The sequence below is a fragment of the Peromyscus maniculatus genome, chromosome 11 (assembly GCF_049852395.1).
Source record: "Peromyscus maniculatus bairdii isolate BWxNUB_F1_BW_parent chromosome 11, HU_Pman_BW_mat_3.1, whole genome shotgun sequence".
Lineage (NCBI taxonomy): Eukaryota > Metazoa > Chordata > Mammalia > Rodentia > Cricetidae > Peromyscus > Peromyscus maniculatus.
The window spans coordinates 29,354,380-29,378,691 of NC_134862.1; the positions used below are offsets into that span (position 1 = coordinate 29,354,380).

At 48.0% G+C, this 24,312-nt stretch overlaps 1 protein-coding gene across 9 annotated transcripts in view; it reads right to left on the reverse strand.

The window, feature by feature from the left end:
* Positions 1-9,805: 9,805 nt before the first annotated feature.
* Epb41l5 (erythrocyte membrane protein band 4.1 like 5) overlaps positions 9,806-24,312 on the reverse strand; it is a 127,636-nt gene continuing 113,129 nt past the window's right edge. For 6 of the 9 annotated variants that reach the window (XM_042257991.2, XM_042257987.2, XM_042257989.2 and 3 more), the window contains 2 exons: positions 24,012-24,145; positions 22,981-23,272 (listed from right to left, as the gene is read on the reverse strand). In XM_042257991.2, the coding sequence (XP_042113925.1) occupies positions 23,209-23,272; positions 24,012-24,145 (198 nt within the window). In that variant the 3' untranslated portion in view covers positions 22,981-23,208. Of the gene's footprint in view, positions 9,931-22,980; positions 23,273-24,011; positions 24,146-24,312 lie in introns of those variants that run through there. The other 3 variants (XR_013043194.1, XR_013043195.1, XM_042257990.2) reach the window with 3 other exon arrangements.

Consider the following 24,312-nt stretch of genomic DNA (forward strand, 5'->3'; position numbering starts at 1 on the left):
CCTGCAGGATGGACTGTTTAAATCGCCGAGAAGACTGTTAGAGAATATCAGGTGAGGAATTTCTACAAGGGTAACACTAGCAGTCCCTTTTCAAATCATGTGGCTGTGGTTCCAGCTGCAGCCTCCTCACCGCATGGTTCTCTGAGGTACTTAGTTACCCCTTGACTAGGTTTCCGGGTGTGGCTTCCAGTGTTCCAGCGTGTACTTCTTGCTGCCTGCTACCTATGGGCTCCCTGTAGCCCAACAGCTTGCTCTTCTAACCCTGAGCCCTGGAGACTGGGGTGGTGGCTGCTGTCCAGGCCACTGTCGTCTCTGACTTCCACATTTCCCAGTACCCTCTACCTGGATGGCCTTCCTCTACCATCCTGACTCTTCCAAAGTAACCCTCAGGGAAGCCCCTGGACTCTAGTGTTTTGTTTTTCTAATGAGTGTGTATGAAGACATATGTGTGGAATGGAGGTGAGGTCACTCTGTGTCATCCTTAACAACATGGGTCACCTCCTTTGAGACGGGTCTCAAATGGCTTTGGAGCTTGCCAGATTGGCTGGGCTGCTGTTGGCCAGCAAGCCCCAGGGACCCTCCTCCCTCCTCCCCCACAGCTGGAATTACTAGGAACCACCATGGTGCCCAGTGTTTTTGACATGGCTACAGGCTTGATCTCGGATCCTCATTAAAGGCTAGTGCATTACCATGGCACCACTCCAGCACTTAAGTGGTTTTTATTTTGATTTGTTCTTTGTTTCTGAGACAAGATCTCATCCCAGGCTGGCCTTAAACTGATCTTATTTCTACCAAGGAGGGCGGAGATTGGCACCTTTGTGACACTGTTGACACTGTTGACAAAGAGATCTGAACACAGGGTCTTCCCATCTCATGTCAGACCCCAGCAGGTTCCTTCCAACGGCGACAACTTTTGAAAAGTACAGTACTTTTGTAAGAGAAGAAAATCATTCGTGATCTACACATTTTGATGCCTCCAGAGCCATCTTGTGACACTGTCAGCTCATGGCCTGACAGCTCCCTGTGTAGATGACATTATTGTCCCTTAGACAGATACTGCCTCACCCGACAGGCTTGGCCATGTGCTTGGGCCACTGGAATGGAGTGGACTGAACATCTGTCACGTGTGAGCAGGAACTGTCTGGGCTTGCAGTCTTTGGCCTGGCCTCCTTGCGTCTACCATACAGAGCAAAGTCTAAGATCACTGTTCCTTCAGCCTGGCGTCCTGAGCAGGAAACATCCAAGAGACCTGGACCAGGTCCCAGCCTCGAGTGTAACCCACAGCCAACTTGCAGCTCCAGGGAGGAGTTTGTAGTTACAAGTCATTGAGATTTTGTGTGTGCAAGTTTATGTGTGCAACAAATTACTACTGCTCATGTGAGTGCATGTGCATGAATGTTACTGTACTCTTGTGAAAGGCAGAGAATTTTCAGGGGTCTACTCTCTCCACCACGTGATGCAGGGATCCCACGTAGGTCATTGGCTTATGTAGCCAACACCCTTTCCTGCTGAGCCACCTTGCTGGATCTTAAATTTTTTTTTTAATTTTGATCTTAGGTTTGCTCGTTTAAGACAGTCTCTCATTGGCATAGAGCTCACCAGTTTGGGCGAGCTGGCTTGTAAGCCCGGGGGGTACAAGCTCATGCCACCACACCTGGCTTCTGTGGGGGTCCTCATGTGTACACAGCCATGTGCTCTGAGCCAGTTAGTTACCCAGCCCAGCAGTGGGATCGAGTTGTTAAGTAACCCTGATAAAACTCATTGGCCCACCATGTTGGGCTTTGGTGGTATCTGTACTTTGGTCAGTTGTGGGCTCCGCCTCCAGGGTGAGCAGACGTGTGTTGTTGCGTCTCCCCAGGAAAAGTCTGTCATGTGACTACCTGCTAGGATGGCTAGGAGGAGGGCAGGACTAGGCTGCCCTTGATGTAGGTTCTCTCTGTAGCCTTCAGAGATGGAGAAACGAGGTCACGTGGCTTCCTTACCGCTAGTCACCGAGGTCTAGTGAAGCGGACAGAGCCATGCCAACACTCACTTGATAAAGGGTTTCCAAAGCAGGAAACGTGCCTCGAGGCTACATAACCAGCCAGTGACCACACGCTCCATCCCTGAGCTGCATGGCACGCGCCTACCTTCCTCCGTGAGGCTCCCCACACTACAGTCTCACCTCTCAGCAAAGAAAAGCGCTCTCCTCGAGGAAGAGAGACAATCCAAACCTTTGCCTGTCGCTGCCCCTGACTCCACCTCAGGCATCTGGGGCATCTCTTCCTCTGGTTTTGCCATTCTAAGTGCTGCAGCTCTGAAGGGAAGGCATCCTGGCAGTCAGGAGCCAAGGAACACCACAAAGCCACACCACACAACAAAACCTCACACAGGAGATTTGTTGGGACAAACACAAGAGGGCGGCTGCCTCTGCTCTGGCGAGAAGCAGCAGGAAACTGAGCAGGAGGCCAGCTTTATCTAGGGTTTCCTGTGGGGTGGGCAGAGCGGTCCAGGGTGGCGTGGGATTGGTGGGATTATTGTGGCCTGATCTTGGGGCAAGCTCAGGGACTGGTGGGATTTTTTTCTCTTGGTCCTGGTCCCGGGCTTGAGGTCAAGTCTGGAGCAAGGTGTTCTTTCTTTGGCCGTTTTACCCTGCGCAGGGATTGGTGGGTTTTTGTGCCCAGGGATTGGTGGATTTTTGTGCCCAGGGATTGGTGGGTTTTTGTGCCAGGGATTGGTGGGTTTTAGTGGGTTTTCAAACCCAGAAGTGGACTTGGGTCTTCTGCCCTACGGTCATGTCAGGACTTGTATCTTCAGGTAAGTGTGGATTAAAGACAATTGCCACATGCTCTTCAAAGAGTGGCCCAGGAGTCATATTATCCAACTATACACTTGGAGTTTGAGTCCCAGAGCTGGTATGAAAAACCAGCTGAGGTAGTGTGTGTTTTTTCCAGAGCAGGCCAGGTGGAAGGAGAGCCTGGCACAGCCAGGAACTCATCACCCAGTTAGTCTAGCCTATCCAAAGAAGTTCCAGGCCTCTGAGAGACTGTCTCAAACAAGAAAGTGGATGGTGTCTGAGGGTGGCATTTGAGGTTGTCCTCTGACCTCCACACATGTATACAGATGCCCTCAAACCCATACATACACACACACACACACACACACACACACACACACACACACACACACACACGCATGAATGGCCTTCAAAGCCTGCATGGCCACTTCTAGGAGCTGCTGAGGGAGGACAGAGGTGCCCAGGCCACGAGAAAACCAGCAAAGGCCGAGCAGAGCACTGTCCTGCACAGCAGACAAGGACCTCACTGAGGGAGGTGCAGACAGGAGGGCCCAGAGCCATGGCAGCGGGTGGCCCAGAGCCGTGGCAGCGGGTGGCCCAGAGCCGTGGCAGCGGGTGGCCCAGAGCCGTGGCAGGTGGCCCTGCCTCCCACTGCAGGGGGGAGGGGGAGTGTCACTGCTCCCACACCCCAGAGGCCAGTGTGACACCAGAACTTGTTCCAGCCAAGGAGCGAATGTCCAGCGCCCTGTTAGGGTAGCCTGGGCCATCATCTCCCTTCCAGAGGGACAGGCTGCTTCAACCCTAGGGTGACGCAGCTGAGGCAAGGTCTAGGCAGGCTCTGCCCCACGCCCGGGGCTCCGTCCACCCACCCCACCCCCCACCTGGGGCTCCGTCCACCACCACCACCCTGCCCGGGGCTCCGTCCACCCCCCCCCCCCGGGCTCTGCCCACCCCACCCCACGCCCGGGGCTCCATCCACCCCACGCCCACGGCTCCGTCCACCCCACGCCCACGGCTCCGTCCACCCCACGCCCACGGCTCCGTCCACCCCACATCCAGGGCTCCGTCCACCCCACGCCCGGGGCTCCGTCCGTCACCCCAGGGGCACAGCAGACACAAGCTGTCACGGGGCAGTCTTAGCAAGTGCTCCTTCTAACCCAGCAGCTCCACTAGGCCTGTGTCGGCCACACACCGGGACCTGCCTACGTCCCAATGCAGGCTCCCTTCTCCTCCCTTGCTGCCTCTCTTTGCTTAAGGTGCAGCTCTGGCGGGTGGTCACATGCCCAGGGGAGACTCGGGCCAAAGGCACAGGAGCGTGGTAGCTGGGCACTTTGGCAACGACAGCACGTGGGCAGGAAGGCCTGAGGTCCTCACCGTGAGGATGGCCTCACTCTGCTCCCTGAGGCTGGAGGGCCTGAACTGCCAAGGAAGGCATGTCAGTCCCAGTGAGGGCTGATCAACAGCAGTGGGAAAAGCACGTCTTCACACTGGAAAGGGACTTGAGAGCCTGTGATGCGTAATGTCATCTCAAAGGACCTAGCGTGGACCAGGAGACACACTTGAGAAAGACTATCGTGGTTAGGCTGCTGAGGTGGGAAGACTCATCCTGTGTGCTGACAGCCTTCCGTGGGCCTGGGTCCTCGGCTGAAATGACAAGGAGAAAGCCGGCCGGCTGAGTACCCGCATCCATCTGGTTCCCGCTCCTGACAGCCAAGGTGTGTGTTTTCAGCCATTTCCTGCCTCCCTGGCTTTCCCAGATTTGGACTCTGGAACTGTGAGGCAGAACAATCCCTTCCTCCATGAAGTTGTCCCTTGTTGGGCATTTGTTAAAGCTACAGGAAAAGTCCCTAACGATGCGCCCCAGCCTGGAAAGTTCTGCTGGCTTTCCTTCTGCTCCCCTTGTCTTTACGTCCCTCCCTCTCCCTCGCACTTTTGAGATGGGGTCTCACTTGGCCCAGGCTGGCCTTGGGCTGGCCATGTAGCTGAGGATCACCTTGAACTTCTGATCCTTTTGCATTCACCTCCGGAGTGCTAGGATTACAGGTGTGCACGGCACACTCAGCTCATGTAAAGCTGGGGCTAGAACCCAGGGCCCTGTGCACACCAGGCAAGCACTGTTCCCGCTGAGCCACATCTGCGGAGACTTTCTTTGGTTTCTCACCGTGTGTGGGGAGTGTGGAGGCTTCTCTGTCATCTTGCTGGCCCCACCCCTCCACCGCTCTGAGTGGCTTGTCTTGATCTGGCCGAGCTTAGACAATGTTTCGTCTCTCTCCGGAAGAGCTAACCTCTGACATCAGGCTTTGGTTTTGTCATTCCCCTTGACCCCCCACGGCCCCCAGAATAAAATTAGCTTTGTTCAGGAAAACACCAGCTGGGTTAGAAATCCCACTCCCAGTCTGGGGCTGTAGCTCAAACGGCAGAGTGCTGGCCCAGCATGCCCAAAGCCTTGCTGGCTTCCATTCCAAGCACTGCTTGAACCAGGTGTGGCTGCACACACCTGCAACCCCACCGTGGCGGGGGAGGCAGGACAAGGAGCAGATGTCCTACTTAGTGGGTCTGAGGTAACCTGGGCTACACGAGAGTCTGCTTCTAAGCACAACAAAGGAAGCACAAACCCTGGTCCATACCTCCTAGCAGCGAGACTGGCTGGCTGACTGGAAGGACTTCCAAGTCGTGGCAAGGTTACAGGGCAGTGGGGGTGGTGTGTGGCCAGAGGGGTGGCTCAGCTGTTAAGAGCACTGGCTATTCTTCCAGAGAACCTGGGTTCAAGTCCCAGCACCCACGTGACTGCTCACAACTGCATGGAATTTCAGTTTTAGGGAATCTGATGCCCTCGTCTGGCCTCCTCATGTATCAATCACACTTGTGGTATGCAGACTTACACACAGGTAAAATGCTCATACACATAAAATAAAATTTTAATATTAAAAAATGTGGTGCTGGGCTGTGGTGGTGCACGCCTTTAATCCCAGCACTTGGGAGGCAGAGCCAGGTGGATCTCATGAGTTAAGAGGCCAGCCTGGTCTACAGAGCGAGTTCCAGGACAGGCACCAAAACTACACAGAGAAACCCTGTCTCAGAAAAAAAAAATATGGCAATTAAGTGTGAAGTTTCCTTCAAGGTATCAATTTGACTGGATTGATGAGTAATTGAAACTCTCTGCTACTGAGTTGTTTTTGGTGTGTCTGTGGTTAGCAGGTGACATCCTGACTGTGCTCTGATAGCATCACAGTACAGGCCTGGGGGATGCACTGGTTAGTTTCTGTCGTGGTTAACTTGACACAAGCTGGAGTCATTTGGGAAGAGGAACATCAGTTGAGAAATGCCTCCATCAGACTGGACTGTTGGCAAATCTGTACCACCTTTTCTTGATTACAGATGGATGTGTGAGGGCCTACCCCATCGTGGGTGGTGCTGCCCGTCCCCAGGAGGTGATCCTGGGGTGTATCAGAGAGCAGGCTGAGGAAGCCTGGGGAACAAGCCAGTAAGCAGCGCTCCTCCATGGCCTCTGCTTGGTTCCTGCCTCCAGGTTCTGACCTTGGCTCCCTCTAATGATGGGTTATAAACTACAAGATGAAATAAACACTTTTCTCCACAAGTTGCCTTTGGTCCGTATTTTATCACAGCAGTAGAAAAGCTGACTAAGACATAGATCCACAGTAATGGTCATAAACTATTAACACGCCTTACTAAATAAAGGAGGAAAATCCTCACCTGAGATCATTTTTCAGTGCCCTTGAGATGCTAGACTATATTAGAAGTAAAAGGTTAAGACTCCATTGTTGTGAGATATTTTGTTCACACCCTGACACTCTTAAGCCTGACAATAAAGTTTATTTTGAATCAGAGGGCAGAGCTAGCTACTAGCTGACCAAAATTAGCCATAGAGGCTTTGGAGGACTTAGGACATATAGAGAGACACAGGAAGTAGTAGGGAGGGGCTTAGAAAGATTTTCACCGTATTTTTGGATTGAGGGAGGAGAAAGGAGGTAAATAGTAGCTTCTCCACCGCTTCTCTGATCATGCAGGTTCTTACCCCATTATCTGACTCCCCGGGTTTTTATTGATAAAGAATAATTAGATAAATGCTTCATCTAGTGCCCAGTGTGGGGCCTGAGATCACGAGGCAGCCTCTCGACACCAGCTCTGCAGCCGATGGATGGAGTCACCACCGAGGCGGCTTTCCCTCCTTTGCCCCAGGCCTTCCTTGTGAGTCTGGGGTTTTTCCATTGCAGCCCCTCTACACCCGCCCCCTCCCCAAAGTCAGCTGGGACCCACCCCTCGCCGGCCAGCTCTGTCATTCAGGCATGTGGCTGGCTCCCTCTCCCTGTGGGTTGAGGGCTTCGCCTGGACCCCCTCTGATGCCACACCAGGTCTGCCGACTCAACACCGTCTCAGGCTTTTATTGCTGCTGTCACAGCTACACACTCTCAGCCCCCAGCTACATGTGAGTAGCTGCTACATGACCAGGCCACGCACCACCTGAGTTCTTCACCCAGCTGTGTGGCTCAGTGACTGCCAGCCTCACACATTGCTGTCATCATTGTCAGAACTGGTGAGACACCTGGGGATTCTGAAAGGGGAACTAGTTTTTTTTTTTTTTAAGTTTTTCCCCCACATTAAGAATGGGGAACGGTATTACAAGGCAGGGACTCAGGTCTCTGGTTCCACAATGGATAGTTTGAAAACGGAAAAATTAAGTGAAGGGAGACTCAACTTAGCTGGGATTGACATAATGTAGATTATAATCATTATCAGTTTGGTAATTCATGTTTTATCCTTAAAAAAGTGGTTTGATATCAATGCCAAATACGAAAAATTTACTGATAAGATACAATCCTTGGAAAGACCTGCTAATGAAACTAAAAAAAATATTCACACACAGAGAAATTTAGAGCAGAACCTACTACACCATGGAATTATAAAACTGAAGATGAGAGGGCCAAGGTTATTAGAAAACCAACCTTAATTTATCCAGTTACTATACAAGAATGACCACCAAATGATAGATACCCCCAAGGCTATGCAGAAGTTCACTGGGATCCTATAGAAATGCTAGATCTGAAGAGATTTAAGGAATCAGTCATTTCATATGGTATGCATTCACCCTTTGTGAAGCAGATGTTAAATTCATGGGCAACTTGGAACAGAATTATTCCACAAGACTGGAAAGATTTAACCATAGCAAAATCAGAAACTGATCCTCAGTTACAATGGAAAACATGGTGCAGAGAGGAAGCTAGGGTCATAGAACAATGGGTAGAGCTAGAGATATGGAAATTTCCCAAGATCACCTCTTCAGTGAAGGCCAATATGCTGATTTGCAAAGACAGTTTAGATTTGATGATCACACCTTGGCCCTGTGCCATATAGCAGGTTTGGATGCTTGGGACAGGGTAGAAGAATCAGGAAAGAGGTCTGAGTCATTGACTAAAATTATACAACCTGACTTCAGCTATAAATAGAATGATATCAGATCTAGAAGTTAGACAAATATTAATTGATTCTTTGGCTTTTGAAAATGCTAATTCAGAATGCAAAATGGTGATTAGGCCTTTAAAGGCAAGATAAGCACCGATAGATGAATGGATCCAAACTACAGCTGATTTTGGATCTCACACTTATGATTCTTGGATAGGAAAACTGACTTCTAAAAATTTTAAGAAAAATCAAAAGGTTACTTATATGTTTTAATTGTGGTAAACTAGGTCATCTGAAAAGGAATTGTAGGCAAGATGTTCCTAGAAACAATGTTTTTTTCCCTAGAGATAATCCAAACAAAAGGCCCCAGCCTTCTAGAATATGTAGAAGGTGTGGCAAACACTGGCATTGGACTAATGAATGCAGATCAACAAGAAACAGGTAAGGTTTCTCTGCCATTGAGAAATACCTTAGGGGGCTCCGTGCAGGCCCCTAAGTCAAATTTGGTTCAATCATTTCCTGTCAGCATTGGGGAAACTCTTCCATAGAGCAATGAAAAGCCTTAATGCCTGTTGTGAAAAACTGTACTGCTCTGGATGACAGATCAGCTTCATTAGATAAAATTTTCAGGAAAGTAAAACAAGTATTTTAGCAAGCTTCTATAAATGATCAAAGACCAAAGATGAAAATACAAATAAATGGCATTGTGATGGAAGGTTTACTAGACACAGGTGTGGATGTAACAATAGTTTCACCAAAATCTCGGCATCCAGATTGGCCTCTTCAGGAGGCAAATGTTCACCTTCAGGAGGCAAATGTTCAGCTTCTAGGGATTGGAACTGTATCTCAGGTAAAACAAAGTACAAGGTGGGGTGAATGTACAGGGCCAGAAGGACAGGCAGGGAAATTAAAGCCTTATGTGACTAACACAGAAATGGATTTATGGGTACGTAATTTGTTACAGCAATGGAAAACCTAGATTAACATTCCTCTAATCTCAGAAACAAACTATAAACTAACATATACTTCTGAGGAAAATATTAAAAGGTATTATCAAGAATAGTCACCGACCATTTAGATTGTACATAAATAGGGCACAACAGCTGCTGGTCTTTCAAAGGTACCAACAGCCCTACCTTTAAAATGGTTGACTGACAAACCTGTCTGGGTGATATCAGAAAACTTACAGGCCTTAGAACAGCTAGTACAGGATCAGCTAAATTCCTAACATATTGAGGAATCAACCAGTCCTTGGAATTCTCCTGTATTTGTTATTAAAAAGAAATCTGGAAAATGGAGAATGGTAACAGATCTAAGAGTTACTAATAAGGTGATCCAACCAATGGGCTCTTTATAATCTGGAATTCTCTTGCCTTCTCTATTACCTAAAGGATGGCCTATTATAGTGATTGATTTAAAAGACTGCTTTTTTACTATACCTTTACAAGAATGGGATAGAGAAAATCTGCCTTCACAGTGTCTAATCATAATAATTCTCAGCCTGTTGAAAGATATTAGTAGAAAATTCTTCCACAAGGGTTGTTAAACAGCCCCACCTTGTGCCAATATTTTGTATGATAGCCACTGGAAATAATTCATGTACAGTTTCCTCAACTTATAATTTACTGTTATATGGATAATATCTTACTAGCTGATTCAGACTCAGATACCTTAGAAAAAAATGTTTGAAGAAGTAAAGAAAAAGTTTCCTTGTTGGAGATTACAAATTGCTCCTGAAAAAAACACAAAGAGGAGATTCTGTTAATTACCTAGGATATACAATAGGTTTACAGAAAATTCAACCACAGAAAGTACAAATCAGGAGAGATCAATTATGAACTCTTAATGATTTTCAAAAATTGCTGAGAGATATTACCTGGCTATGGCCCACAATTGGATTAACAACTCAATAGCTAAGTAATTTATTTCAAACCTTACAAGGTAATCAGGACTTAAATAGTCCAAGAAAATTATTAGCTAAGGCTGTAAGAGAATTGGCTTTGGTAGAAGAGAAATTACAGGATGCACATGTAGATCAGTTGGATCCAGAGCTTCATTATAATCTGGTTGTACTACCTTCTACACATTCTCCTATAGAAATTCTTATGCAGAGAAAAGATGATAATATATTAGAATGGCTATTTTTACTACACAAACAGAGTAAAAAATTAAAGACATGTGTTGTTGGATTTTCTTTTACTTTAGCCCCATGTTGGAATGTCAAAACATTGTTCAGCTTTCTACAGCCCCACGTTGGAATGTCAAAATGTAGTTACTTGTTTTTGCTCTTTTGGGGAGCCCGCCACCCAGCTCCCAAATAAATCACACATGGAGGCTTATTATTAATTATAAATGCCTGGCCTTAGCTTGGTTTGTTTCTAGCCAGCTTTTCTTTAAAGTATCTCATCCACCTGGATTGTTTCCTTTTCTTACTTCTGTAACCTTACTTTCACTCTTACTCTGTGGCTTAATATGTAGCTGGGTGTCTGGCCCTAGTATTGTCCTCTCCTTGTTCTCTTGCTCTTCTTTTCCTCCCAGCTCTCTCGTTCCATATATTCTGTCTGCCTGCCAGCCCACCTATCCTTTCTCCTGCCTTGCTATTGGCTGTTCAGTTCTTTATCAGACCATCAGGAGGTGTTTTAGACATTCACAATAACACACCTTCACAGAGTTAAACAAATGCAACATAAACAAAAGTAATACACCTTAAAATAATATTATACAACACACCTATATAGAAAAGGTTTCTGAACTGATTCTGAAAGGAAAATTGAGACTTCATCAAATATCAGGGATAGACCCAACAAAAATTGTGGTACCTTTTACTAATGCTGAAATTGCCTCATTCAGATCAGCCCTGCACTTTCCCATCACACTGAGACTGGACAACAGCTACCTCTCCCAGGACTTGACCATTATCTCAATTTTCTCAGGGTCCCCTAAAGATGCCACCACTCACAGACAGCAGCACTAATTTTAAGAACATGATGCCCACGGTCCCAAGAGGTGGGGTGGGCAATTTTGGGTCATTCTGTGGATTATGGAAGTTTATCATCATTTAGGGGAGTTGGTTGTAAGTTGTTATTGGTCATAGTCAGGGATGAAGTTAAGCAAAGGAGATTAGATTCAAGGTCTTGTTCTGAAAAGAAAAAGGGGGATACAGGAATGATAGGATAAAAGGGTAAATTAGTGAATCTACCTTTAAACTAAAAAAGCAACTACTAGTCTTAAATATTTTACACTGGTATGGATTTTTGTATATTGATACAAATTTAAGGTTATTTTTTTATATTGTATATATGCTTCTACTCTTGTTTAAGGTATTGTACCTATGCAGCTCATTTAAAAATGTAATGCAAAGTTCTAGTCCTTAAAGGCTATTATTACAAACTGTTCAAAATGATTAAGAAATATACACTAGTAGTCATCTATAACAATCAAATTTATGGCCTTGTTAGTTAGGTATGTTTTCAAGGTCAGATATATTTTATATAAACAGATGGTCTTCAAACATTTCAGAGACCTACAGACTGTGGCATTTAAGATGTTTTAATAACATAAGGCTTTTCATGACAGTGAGACACATCTGCTCCTGGCAGCACCAATTTAATTCATAAAAAGATGATGAGCACTGAAGAACCTCCATATGGATTTGCTTTCATTGTGGCAAAGTTAGCCCTTGCCTTGACTGCTGACTCTATGCTGTCCAAATTGGACAGGCAGGACACAGAAGAAAGTGACTGCCGAACTTTGCCAAGACAAGGTAGGACAGCCCTTCAAAATTTCTGCGTCACAGAAAAGTCTGCCAGATATTCTAGGCCAATATGCCAAGATGGATGCCCCAACACTGCAGAACCTTGGGTGACTGTCCAGGCAGCCAGCTGTTTCTGTCCTTTCCATAGTTTTGGAAGTTGTTTATTCTGCACTCCCTGTTTTCTCAGGTAATATTATATCCTTCTCAGGTCTCTGATGGAGTTGAAGATGAGATAGTTATAGTTACAGTTTTCCTTGTTACCAAATTCAGGAAAGAAACTCACAAAAGAGGTATAAAGTGTATAAGGTTGAGAGACATAAAAGCTTAAGTTGTTTATCTAAGAAAACGTTTGAGGTTTAAAAAGATAGTTTTGGGTTGGTAATACAAATTAGGATAGAACATGAATTAGGTTAAAAAAAAAATACCTTTGGACTCGCTAAGATAGGATAGGTAATATAGTATTTCCTCCAGATCTTCCAACTACAAATGGAATGGACATCATTAATGTAATTCTTACCTGATAGCTGTTCTTATTATATATTGTTTTACTGTGTTAGAGTTAAAACTTCCTTATTTATTTAGACAAAAGGAGGAAATGTTGTAGGCTATTTTGATCTCACTCTGACACTCCTGAGACTGCCAATAAAGTTTACTTTGAATCAGAGGGTGGAGCTAGCTACTAGCTGACCAAAATTAGCCAGAGAGGTTTTGGAGGGCCAAGGACATACAGAAAGATACAGGAAGTAGTCGGGAGGGGCTTAGAAAGATTTCCACCCCGTTTTTGGATTGAGGGAGGAGAAAGGAGGTAAATAGTAGCTTTTCCACCGCTTCTCTGATCATGCAGGTTCAGACTCCTGAGTTTTTATTGATAAAGAATAATTAGATAAACGCTTCATTCCATGGGGTGAAGTTATGCAGTGTATTCATGTATGAAATCCTCATATAAAAGAAAAGGTGAGTATAGAAAAACAATAATCCTTCAACAATGAGGTCATACCCAGAATAAGGTGGGACTGTGATAACGAAGCTATTCTGGACACCTGTGCTAAGCAAGTCTGATAAGCTCACTGGTCTCATCAAGGCAGACTTGGGTAAAAACCGTATTTTAGTCTGTTGTTGGTGCCCGTCTGGGGTTAACTGGACTTTTGAGGGCTGATGAGATGGCTCAGAGGGTAAAGGCGGCTGCCACTAAGCAGATGACCTGAATGCTCTTCTTGGAGCCACATAATAGAAGGAGAGAACTGACTCCGGCAGTTGTTCTCTGACCTTCACTTGTGCTGTGGCATGCACCTGTGCACACCTCAACCACCACACACATGCACACGACACACTAGTAATTTAGAGACCTTGGAGAGATGTAGCAGGCACTGAAGACGGATCTGCAGAGGAGAGAAGGGAACTAAGACGGGTCTGTGACAGGCCCCAGACCTTAACACAACTGACTCCATGATGAAAGTGCCATTCAGGCTGGAAAACTCAGCATGTAGACAGCACCTGCCCAAACTCAGAGGCCTCATCCCTCAAAGCCTGGGAAGGTCTAAATGCACTAACCTTGCTTTTTGGATTCTGCAGTTCTACTTCAGGCTAACTATTCTTGTTAACTGAAGTATGTCGACCCAGGACATAGTTTTTGTGCTTAAAAGTTCACCCTAAGAAAGGCTCAGGGCTACACCGGGATCCGGAACACCCAGTGTAGTCGCCGTCCGGCTAACAAAAACTTCCTGTTGGCTTAAACCCACGTCCCAGCCGTCTTCTCTGGTGAACATCACACAACAGTGAGTGACATCTGGGCCTCTGGGAGGCAGCAATTTTGCTGAGTTGGAGTGTGAAATCGAATTCCGGGGAAGAAGGCACACCCGTGTTAGACGTTCCACAAGGCTGACTGGTCAGTGGCAGAGAGCTGGACTGTGACAGGTTGGGGGCCATTCTCTTGTGTTAGCATTGGCCCCCAATAGCCATTTATTGTCCATCTCCAAGTCTGACCTATAACCTTGTGACTATTAGGTAGGTCCTTTGGAATGTACAAACAGATCCCTCGCTGCTTTGTCAACCCAAAGGCTAAGAATGTCACCTGATTGCACCTAATAGCAGGGACCTCTCTGTTTCGCTGTGACCTGTGTCCCTGTAGAAACATGAATTTCAAAAATGCCTTGATTTTTTACTTTCTTTGTTCTGTTACTGTGAAAACTCATGGAACCATTACCCCGTTGGAACACGGTATTTGGGGTTATAATGAATCTGCTCACAGGCCATGGTCTCGAATGTTTCACTATAGTATAAGTTCTCATTCTCTTTGAAGTGTTGACACAAAACCGCACCTCTTGCCCCAAAGGGACAGTTTATCCTAGAGCCAAATATGAGTGACCATGACCAGGAACACAGATTAAGGTCAACCCAAATGTTCCAATGTGGAAATAGTCGCTTTGTGACTTTGAACAAATGGAACAAAATCAAGACACTTTTCAAACCACGGGTAGGAGCACTAAGTAGGCAGTTATGTAAAGCGGAGGAATCTCAGCTCTAGGCCTCAGATGATGTCTGTTGATTCAGTCTTTTGATAGTGAAAACTACGGTTTTGTTAGTACATCTTGGAGATTTTCTTTTGTTTCTCCCTTTCCACTCTATCACTGAGATAAATCCCCCCCACACCCCCGTTTTAAAAATTGAAACAGGGTCTCAGTGTCGCCCTAGCCAGCCTGGAGTTCACAATGTAGGGGAGATCCACTTGCCTCAGCCTTCACAGTGCTGGGATCAAAGGTTCATGCCACCATGCCCAGACCAAAGGTTTTCAATCTCACAAGATGTCAGGTCCAAGAAAGAGGTGGGCCAGGAATGGCCATTTAGGTGGCTGAAAATATAGCCCAAGATGAATTGTGATTGGCTCCTGACATATAGCACTGCAAATGTTCCGCCATCATGGACGCTAAGGAGCCCTGCAGAAGGACCAGCGGAAGGTGTGGCTCCTTCGGGGACTTTGTTCACAGAAGTGAGAATGTTTTTGTCATCTGGGATTGGCTTCAGACATTGGCAAAAGAATCATCTTGGTGTCACACCAGGGAACACATGAACTAGGCAAAAGCAGTTTGCCAAGGTGATTTTTCTGCAAAAAGGACACCAGCACCCAAACCAGGCTGTCAAACCCACTCACCACACGGCCCCTGTCTTTCATGTAGGTGGTGACAGTCTCATCAGTGGACACTCGATGTCCCAATCTAATGTAACTGGTAATCAGCACACAGGGCACCGGGAAGTGTCAGGACACATGGGCTCTTGTTTGGCTGATTGCCTTTAACATCAAAACTGATCCTCTGGACGCTGAGTTGTTCATGTGAAACCCAAATGGGGCATCAGAGGGCGGGCAGGGGGCCATGCAGACTTCGGGAGACCTGGATGTAGAGGCTTTGGAGCCACATGAGCTGGCTTTACCAGGCCTCAGGAGCACAGGAGTAAGGAGGAGGAGAGTGTTCAGAGGAAGCCACGCAGCATCAGGCAGGCAGGAGGGTCTGGTCAGTGTGGTGTGGGGCCCAGGAGGCCCGCTGTGGACAGAGCTCTGGCCCTGCCCCACCCTTCTGCATGCAGGCACGCCTCTGTGATGTGTTCTTCCCAGCGACAGGGAGGGGTGTCACTTAGGGCAGAAATGGGACAAATCTAAGCACTCCTTCTCAGAAGGGAGGCTGAGAACAGCAAACGCTACCACAAGGCCAGGCAAGGCTGGGCAGGGCAGCTGGAGTCAGGACACAAAGAACAATTCTCTCAAGCGTTGTCTGTGAGGGAGAGCTGGAAGACATTACAGGAAGAGTTCGGCTTGTGCGGATCACATCAGAAATGGGTGGGAAGGAAGGTTTCAGTGCCGAAGTGAAAAAGTCCTGAGAGAAATACAGGAAAGGAGGGTTGTGGGATGGGCCCGTCAGAACCCCACTTCCGTTTCAGCAGGAAGGAACAGCAGGTGTGGATGAAGGAAGGATTGCTGAGAACATGCCTGACTGAGTGCTCGGCTTTTATCACTGAGGTATGAGATCATGGACTTAGTGTAAGGAAACCCTGAGGGGAGAGTCAGAAGTGCACACAAGTGACGTGACTCAGGCAGTTCTGCAGGTGAGGTCAGGCCCGCATAAACAGTGGCTGCGTCCATTCAATACTGTGGAAATCACCGGGTGGGCGGGAAAACAGGGAGATGAGGGCAGGCTAGGGGCATACCACCACCACCACCATTAACTTCCAGGGACATACCACCACCACCATTAACTTCTAGGGACATAGCACCACCACCATTAACTTCCAGGGACATACCACCACCACCACCATTAACTTCCAGGGACATACCACCACCACCATTAACTTCTAGGGACATAGCACCACCACCATTAACTTGTAGGGACATACCACCACCACCATTAACTTCCAGGGACATACCACCACCACCACCACCACCACCATTAACTTCCAGGGACATACCACCACCACCACCATTAACTTCTAGGGACATACCACCACCATCACCATTTAACTTCCAGGGACATAGCACCACTACCTTTAACTTCTAGGGACATACCACCATCATCATCATCTTCTAGGGACATTCCACCATCACCATTAACTTCTAGCATGAAGTGTTCAGGGCATTGAGATGGCTCTGGAGGCAAAGGCACTGGCCACCACACTCAGCCTGAATTTGAGCTCTGGGACACACATGATGGATGGTGAGAGCTAACATAAGGATGCTATGGGACAGGCCTCCACTTCCTGTAAAGACATGTAATTAACATGAAATAGTTACTGTGTGGCCCTGCGTGTGTGTGTATTAGTTACTTTTCTGCTGCTGTGATAAAACACCATGACCAAGGCAACTTATAGAAGGAAGGGTTATTTGAACTTATGGTTCCAGAGAGATAAGCATCCACCATGGCAGGGAATCCTGGCAGCAGGAACAGCTGAGAGTTCACATCATCAAACCACAGGCCAGAAACAGAGAGCAAACTTGAAATGGCGCCAGACTTTCAGTTCTCAAAGCCCACGCCCAAGTGACATCCCTCCTCCTGCAAGGCCCCACCTCCTGAGCCTCCAGGATATCTAAGGCAAATGAACTCCTCCCCAAGGCCATGGTCTTCCATCACAGGGGTAGAAACCCACACTATGACAAGCCCAGTTTTCTAATACCGTTTCCCTTGGAAACTTCTTGAACTAGGCTTCTACAGTTCACGTTGCTCTCCGCACCATCTGTTTCTCCCTAACATCTTGCTAGCCTGGGAGCATGAGCCAGACAGCTGTCAATCTGGCCTGGGACACATGTCCTCCCTGGGTGAGGTACTCTGCTCCCCGTCTCTGCTCAACCTCAGAATGGAGTTGTGGAACCTGGATTAGGGGGATGGATGCTCCCTGAATAGACCACTCTGAGCTACTGCAGTCAGGACCCATCAGGGCCCTGACCATCACTGACTCAAGATCTGCTCTGCAGCTCCTGCAGCTCCTGCAGCTCCTGCTGGCTCTGCTCAGTGCAGGCCATACCAGCCCCATCTGGGATTATCTGGGTGTTTCATAGCTGAGTATCCGTTCCCTTTTCTTTCGGGGAAGCACAGCCTGGACAGGGGCTCCACCCTCTGACTCCTCATAGCAGAAGGGTGGATACCTGTCCACACCAACACCCGCTTTGTTCTGTCCTTGACCTAGCTTCCTGTGGATATGAAGACACTCACTTTTCCCATGGGCTGTCCTTCTCAAGTCAGAATGGCTTTTGTTACTTATTTCTGGCATGTTCTTTCGTTTCCAGCACGGGTGAGAGAGCCCATGTCCAGTCTCCCCTCCCCACTCCCCTGCCCCACACAACTGAAGGACCTAGAAAAGTCACCCCTTTCTCCAGGCAAAGATGTTCCCACTTTCCCAGAAGTCTTGCTGCCTTGTGTGATGTCTTGGCCCAGCAGAAGCCTGCCAAATGACCTGGACAGCCATGCTGGTCACAGAAAACCACACCTAGGAAGGGCCAGGAACAAGAGGACGAGGCCTGCTATCAGCAAGAGGCTGAGTCACACTGCATGTGTCCTTTCAGATGACAGTCCTGAGACTCTGCTTGGAGGCGATTTACTCTACACCTTGTAGGTAGTGAACAGTGCAGGTTCAAGTCCCAAGATGTTATCCTAAGTCCTGGAATGACACTGCGGCCTTAGGCTAGGTATTACCAATGAGGGTTTTGTTATTTTTAGTGTAGGACAGTGTTGCTATATAGTCTATGACGGCCTTGAACACTGACTGTCCAGTTTCCCAAGTGCTGGAGTTACAGGTATGTACCATCAGCTCACTGACTAATAACTTTTTAAAAAAATTTTGTGTTGTGTGTATATATTCATTCATGTGTACGAGTGCAGGAGTATACATGTGGAGATCAGGTACAACCTCAGAGGCATATGGATTCTGGCCATCCACCTTGAGGCAGGTCTCACATGCCAGTGAGGGGCCTGGGAATCTCAGGGGATTCTCCCGTCTCTGACTCCCGTATCACTGCAGGAAGACACTGCATGTCTGGGGTGACAGACATGCGGTACTACAGTTAGTTTTATGTGGGCTCTGGGGACGGGAACTCAGGTCCTCATGCTTGTGAAGCACTGCTCACCGAGCCATCTCCCCAGCCACCAATGAGAGTCCTGGCCTTTAGGAACACCCACCCCATCTCCCACCCCCACATTGACACAAATCAGTTCACTGCGTCCGGTTATTATTAATAGTGGCTCTGACTTAACAATTCAGCCCGGGCCATGCATGCTCCAGAAACAGCTGACAGAACATGAACGGTCTCGTAGAAGTTTTATTTGAATGGGTCAGGTCTAGAGTTCTTTCTTGTTCAGTGTACAGACAACTCACAGTTCAGTGTAGTGGTTCTAATACAAGCCATATACAATGGGAAGTCACTGAATATAGTGCACTTGATACAAAAATAAATTACAGTTTCAAAGCTACTGCAGAGCTTAATACAGAAAAAGTAAACACAGAATAGTTGGTGAGTCCTCAAACCATCTACTGTATCCAGACGTAAAACCAAAGATTAAAGGGTTCCAGACACACACACACACACACACACACACACACACACACTTACACACACACTCCTCTGACAAGAAGAAATCCTGAGAATTAGTGGCTATCATCCCCAACAGCTCAGTAAGAGGAAGAGCTGCAGCCCCTGTAGGCAAGAACCTGTGACCACAGGGGAACCCCTCCAACAAGTCCCCACCCCGGCAGCACAGGAGAGTTTCCAGTCCATCCTAATGGTCCACAAACCCAGCTTTAATTTTTTTCCAGGAAAAAAGCACAAATGACTACAAACACACATTCGTTATCACACAGTTGTATCCCAGAGTCCAATCAAATCTACGGCCAAGAGCTGGATAAATAAAGGGATCTCAGCAAGACTCTCACAGCTGAGACCCACGATCTCCTCCTGTGGCATCATGGACAAGGACACGATGTTCTGAACTCCAGGCAGCACTCCTCTGCTCTCGGAGCTGGGGACCAGCACTTACAGTGGTCCTCAACCTGCCCAGTGCCGTGACCCTTAATACAGCTCCTCATGTTGTGGGGACCCCAGCCATAAAATCATTTGCTGCTATTTCATAACTGTGAGTTTGCTACTGTTACGAACCGTACTGTAAATACCTCATATCAGAGTACTGGATATACGACCCCAACAGGGGTGATGACCCACAGGCTGAGGACCGCTGGCTTAGCGCCTGGTTGTAAATCAGCTTTAGCGAACACAGCCATGCTCCCTGCGACGACAACCCTGGGAGTGGCAGTGCCCACAGAACCAGGTGGGAACTCTTAGCTAGCTCTAGCTCTCCAGGGAACAAATGTACTGCATCGGGGACAGAGCTCCGTGGCAGAGTCAGACGAGGGTCTCACTGTGTAGCCTTGGTTTGCCTGAGCTCACAGCCATCCACCTGCCTCTGCCTGCTGAGAGCGGGGATGACAGGCGCACGCCACCATTCTCAGCCCAAGGTCCTGGTTCTGATCCCTAGCAACTCAAAACCAAAACCCAGCCAAGCAAAAACCTGTCAGCACAAGTGTGTGCTGGGCTTGGTCATTCATGACTAGATCCCCGCACTTGGAAAGCTGAGGCAGGAGAACTGCTATGAGTTCAAGACCATCCTGGGTTATATAGTGAGGCCCTGTCTCAAAACCACAGAACAAGCCGGGTGTTGGTGGTGCACGCCTTTAATCCCAGCACTCGGGAGGCAGAGCCAGGCGGATCTCTGTGAGTTCGAGGCCAGCCTGGGCTACCAAGTGAGCTCCAGGAAAGGCGCAAAGCTACACAGAGAAACCCTGTCTCAAAAAACCAAAAAACAAACAAACAAACAAAAAAACCCAAAAAAACAAACAAACAAACAAAAAAACAAAAAAAACACCACAGAACAAAGTGAAACAACAAATGAGTAGACGACACTTGCTGATGAGAAGACAAGAATGGTGTTTCTTAAAACCCTTACTGCTGGGCGGCGGGGGTGCACGCCCTTAATCCCAGCCCTCGGGAGGCAGAGGCAGGAGGATCTCTGTGAGTTCGAGGCCAGCCTGGTCTACAGAGTGAGTTCCAGGACAGCCAGTGCTACACCAGAAACTCTGTCTCAGAAAACAACAACAACAACAACAACAGAAAGAAACAAACTCCCAACTTTTCATCAGTCGAGTGACCAGCCGACAAGCACTGCCTGGGCTCGGTTCAGAGAACACAGGTCCACGCTTTAGCCAGAAATGGGAAGAAGAACGAGCAGTAGATCCTAGAAACAGCTCAGGGATCTCATGCCCAGACACACCCGGGGCACCCGAGCCTGGGCAAAGCAAGTGCTCACCGACAGCCAGCAGGACTTGTAAGGAATGTTTTTCACTACAGCTCTCCTCAGAGCAATGTAAGAAGCTAAGGAGTCTGCTCGTAGCTCTGTGCCGCAGGCTCCTGAGGGTGAGGAAAGACGACCAGGAGTCCTGTGTGGGAAAGGACTGTCTGTCCCCAGACCATTTCCATGTACAGACTCCTTTCCCAGCGCTGAGGTGGAGTCTAGGTCTGCTAACTGCAACCTTCACATCTTACTGGAAACTTCCATGCCAAGTCCCCACCCCGGCCAGGGACACAATGCCCACTTTGTCTAGATGCTCCCCTGGGCACGCAGAGGGCAGCTGCCCTTCCTAAGACAGTTTTCGCTTCCAGCCTCACTGCCAGTATTCCCCGCTGCTTCCCACTGCCCCACCCTACCACTTCTGCAGGTGCCCTCCTGCTAGACCGCCGCCGTTTTCAGAGGAGCAGGACACATGTCCTGCACAGCACAGGACACGTATCTGACAAGTGTCTAGCCTGTCGGGGCAAATGCATCCCTCAAATATCAGTTCTAAACTTACTACTTTGACACCAGGACATAGGATTTCTTTTTAGTGCAGATTCAAGTGAATCCTGACAAAGTCCCTAGACTACAGGAATTCAGGTATCTGGAGCCACAAATGTTATGGGGTACCTGAAGGAACAGTGCTCTATCCTAAACAGGATGGGACATTTAGGACTTCTAAGCCACCACGCCTTAGCTGCAGGACAGCTAACTGAGGAGGCTGTCCAGGACTTCCAGACACTGGAGATCTGATACCTAGTCCAGTAGGTACTGGATCAAGCCCTGGGTTCTAGGTGTCCAACTGTGAGAAATAGCTTATCCCTGAAGACTGGTAAAAATACTGCCAATGAAATGCAAGAGCTGCCTACTGGCTAAGGGGAGCCAGCCAGCAAGAAGGGCAATTCTGTTTCCTTCAGCAAAAGTGGTTTCTAATCTGTGACGCTCCCCTGGGAACTGGAAGACTGAACCCCCAAGCTTCCCAGACAGGTACTAGCATGTGCCTAAGTAGATAACAGTCCCTACCACAGCATTTTAAGGACTACAGAGCAGGCAGCTCATGCATCTCATGGCAGTGTTCCTGCTGGTCCTCACCTCACCTCCTAGCTGAGGAGAATGAGTGCTCCACCACACACATCACACGACAGGCAGAACACGGAACGAACTCCAGGAGACACAGCTTAACAGCAGTGCTTGGTAACCAGGCAACGCCAAGGGCTTTACCACTGTCTGCATATCATCCCCTTCCCATGGCGACTGAGGTCCTGGTCCTTCAGCCCCCACAGTCAACGCTCCTTCAGTGTCGTTCCTGTGCTGGGGTTACAGGGCCATAGCCTACAATTCTCTAGACGAGCGTGCACTACTTTAACATCAGGGCTTCTTTTCCTACAAAGAATGGGGAATTCTAGAAAACTTGAAAAAACGAATACAAAAGCCTAATGTAAGCTGACTTCACTCACTACCGTGCAGAGCTTCCTGGGGGATTCAGTCCAGACTCCAGTCTCTCTCACCGCCATTCCCACTTCTGCCCAGGGGTTTCTTTTCAGCCTGAACGCCGTCAACAAACTCAGTGTATCCGGAAAGGCACTGGAGGCTGTGTCTAAACAGTCCCGCGTGGAGCACTGCTCAACTGACCTCCAAACTGGTAAGCCTAGTAGGGCTGCATTCCCCACCGGCTCAGGAAGGAGAGCACAGGCCTCCAGTCGGGGCCTCAGGTCTGTGACCAGACACCTGCTCCCTCCCACGCTGCAGTTACAGACAGGTGAATGATGCCGGTGCCATCTACAGGGAAGGGGATCTGGGGAGCACACACTTGGAGATGATTTCTCTGTAGTTCCTAACATTTCTCTCTGAAGTCAATTCGGAGCAGTAAGATCATTACTGCTCAGGACTCAAAGTGTGGAGGACATACATCCCTCTATGTTCTCGGCTTCCCAAAGAGTCCTAGTAACTATGTGAGAGCCGGCCTGAGATCTACCTCACAGTGTTTTCATCTGTCTCCTAAATTCTGACTTCCAGGTAATCGCAGGAAAATGCCATTCGCTTCTCCAGCAGGCACCGAGGTCAGGTGGATCCACCCTGACATCACAGGACACAGCAAGGACCATGCCCCCAACGGCAAGCCTTGCCATAAGTTGTTATAACAGTTGCAACCGCTAGGTGGAGCTAAGAGTCTGAACTAGTGAATTTTGTTACTGGGGATCTGGCAATGCAAATAAAGTTACGGAAGAGGAGGTATCTTCAGTTATGTGGGGTAGACTTCCAGTTGGACGGAGAATGCAGCTACTTTCTTCATGGAGTAGAAGTCAAATCCAGGTAGAAGGTTTTCCCCAAGTACAGGACTCACTCAGCTGGATCCAGGGATAGCACGGGGCCTTCCAGATACACTGGGAGCGCGGCCCTCAGAGCTCAGTAGTCAGCAAGCACTTCTGCTTCAAGGCTGCCTCTTCAGCCAGAGGAGCAGAGCTGCACGGAAAAGAGGAACAGAGGGAGACTGGGTCAGGAAGGGCTCTGGCTCCACAGCCCACACGGAGATGCTGAGGAGGGAGATGACAGACCTCGGCGGTGATGCAGCGGCCCCTCGGGAGCAGTGATACTCTGCAGGGTGTTTTCTAGAGATGGTGCTCCTGGCCCCTGACGGCCGTCTAACACATTTAACCATCCTTCACGAGTCCAGCTTATGAAGAGCAGGAAGAGGCTGAGCACCACAGCAGCAAGTCCAGCTTCTACTGACCTTGGATTTGTTTGTCCTCTCCAGAGAGGACACTCTGGGACAACCCCAAGGACCCGTGCTCACTCTGTTATCTAGTAAAAGCTACATGACGGGTCCTCACCTTGGGAACATCCTACCCCTGCTCCATAATGCCCCTTGTCTTAGTAATGAGTACCACCATTCATCACTATGAGAACAGGCCACAGCCGTAAGAGTAAAGCAAGAAAAGACAAGTAACAACTTGATTTTAAAACAAAGATCTAAAGATAAGCCTAACATTTTTATGTAGCAAAGAAATCCTAATAATTTTGTGGAAAATTATCAAGAGCAAGAAAAAATACTATGTTAAACAATATTCAAAGACCTATACACTTTCAATCAAATTTAATTAAGACCTTACAAAAACTGTTATTTTAAATACAATCAATGTTTCTTATCATTTCTCTCCTATTAGATGCCCTGAAAACTGCAACTGAGAAGCAATTTCCTCACCTGGTCACAGCATCCACCAAGAACGGTGCTGGGGGGGAAATGAGGGAGAATCCATCTTTAGTGCCACACCCTTCTGTCCCCGACACAGATGTTCCACACCCCGGGAGCCTGTTGGAGATGGCAGCAGCACTCTGCTGTAGGAGAGGCACGGTGTTTTAACAGAGGCAACAGCACCCGTCCCATGAGCAGCTTCACACAGAGGAAGATTTAGTTTTCTCAGCTGTTTATTTTATGTGTAGGGGTGTTTTGTCTGCATGTATGTCTGTGTGCCTGGTACCCAGAGACCAAAAGAGGGCACCAG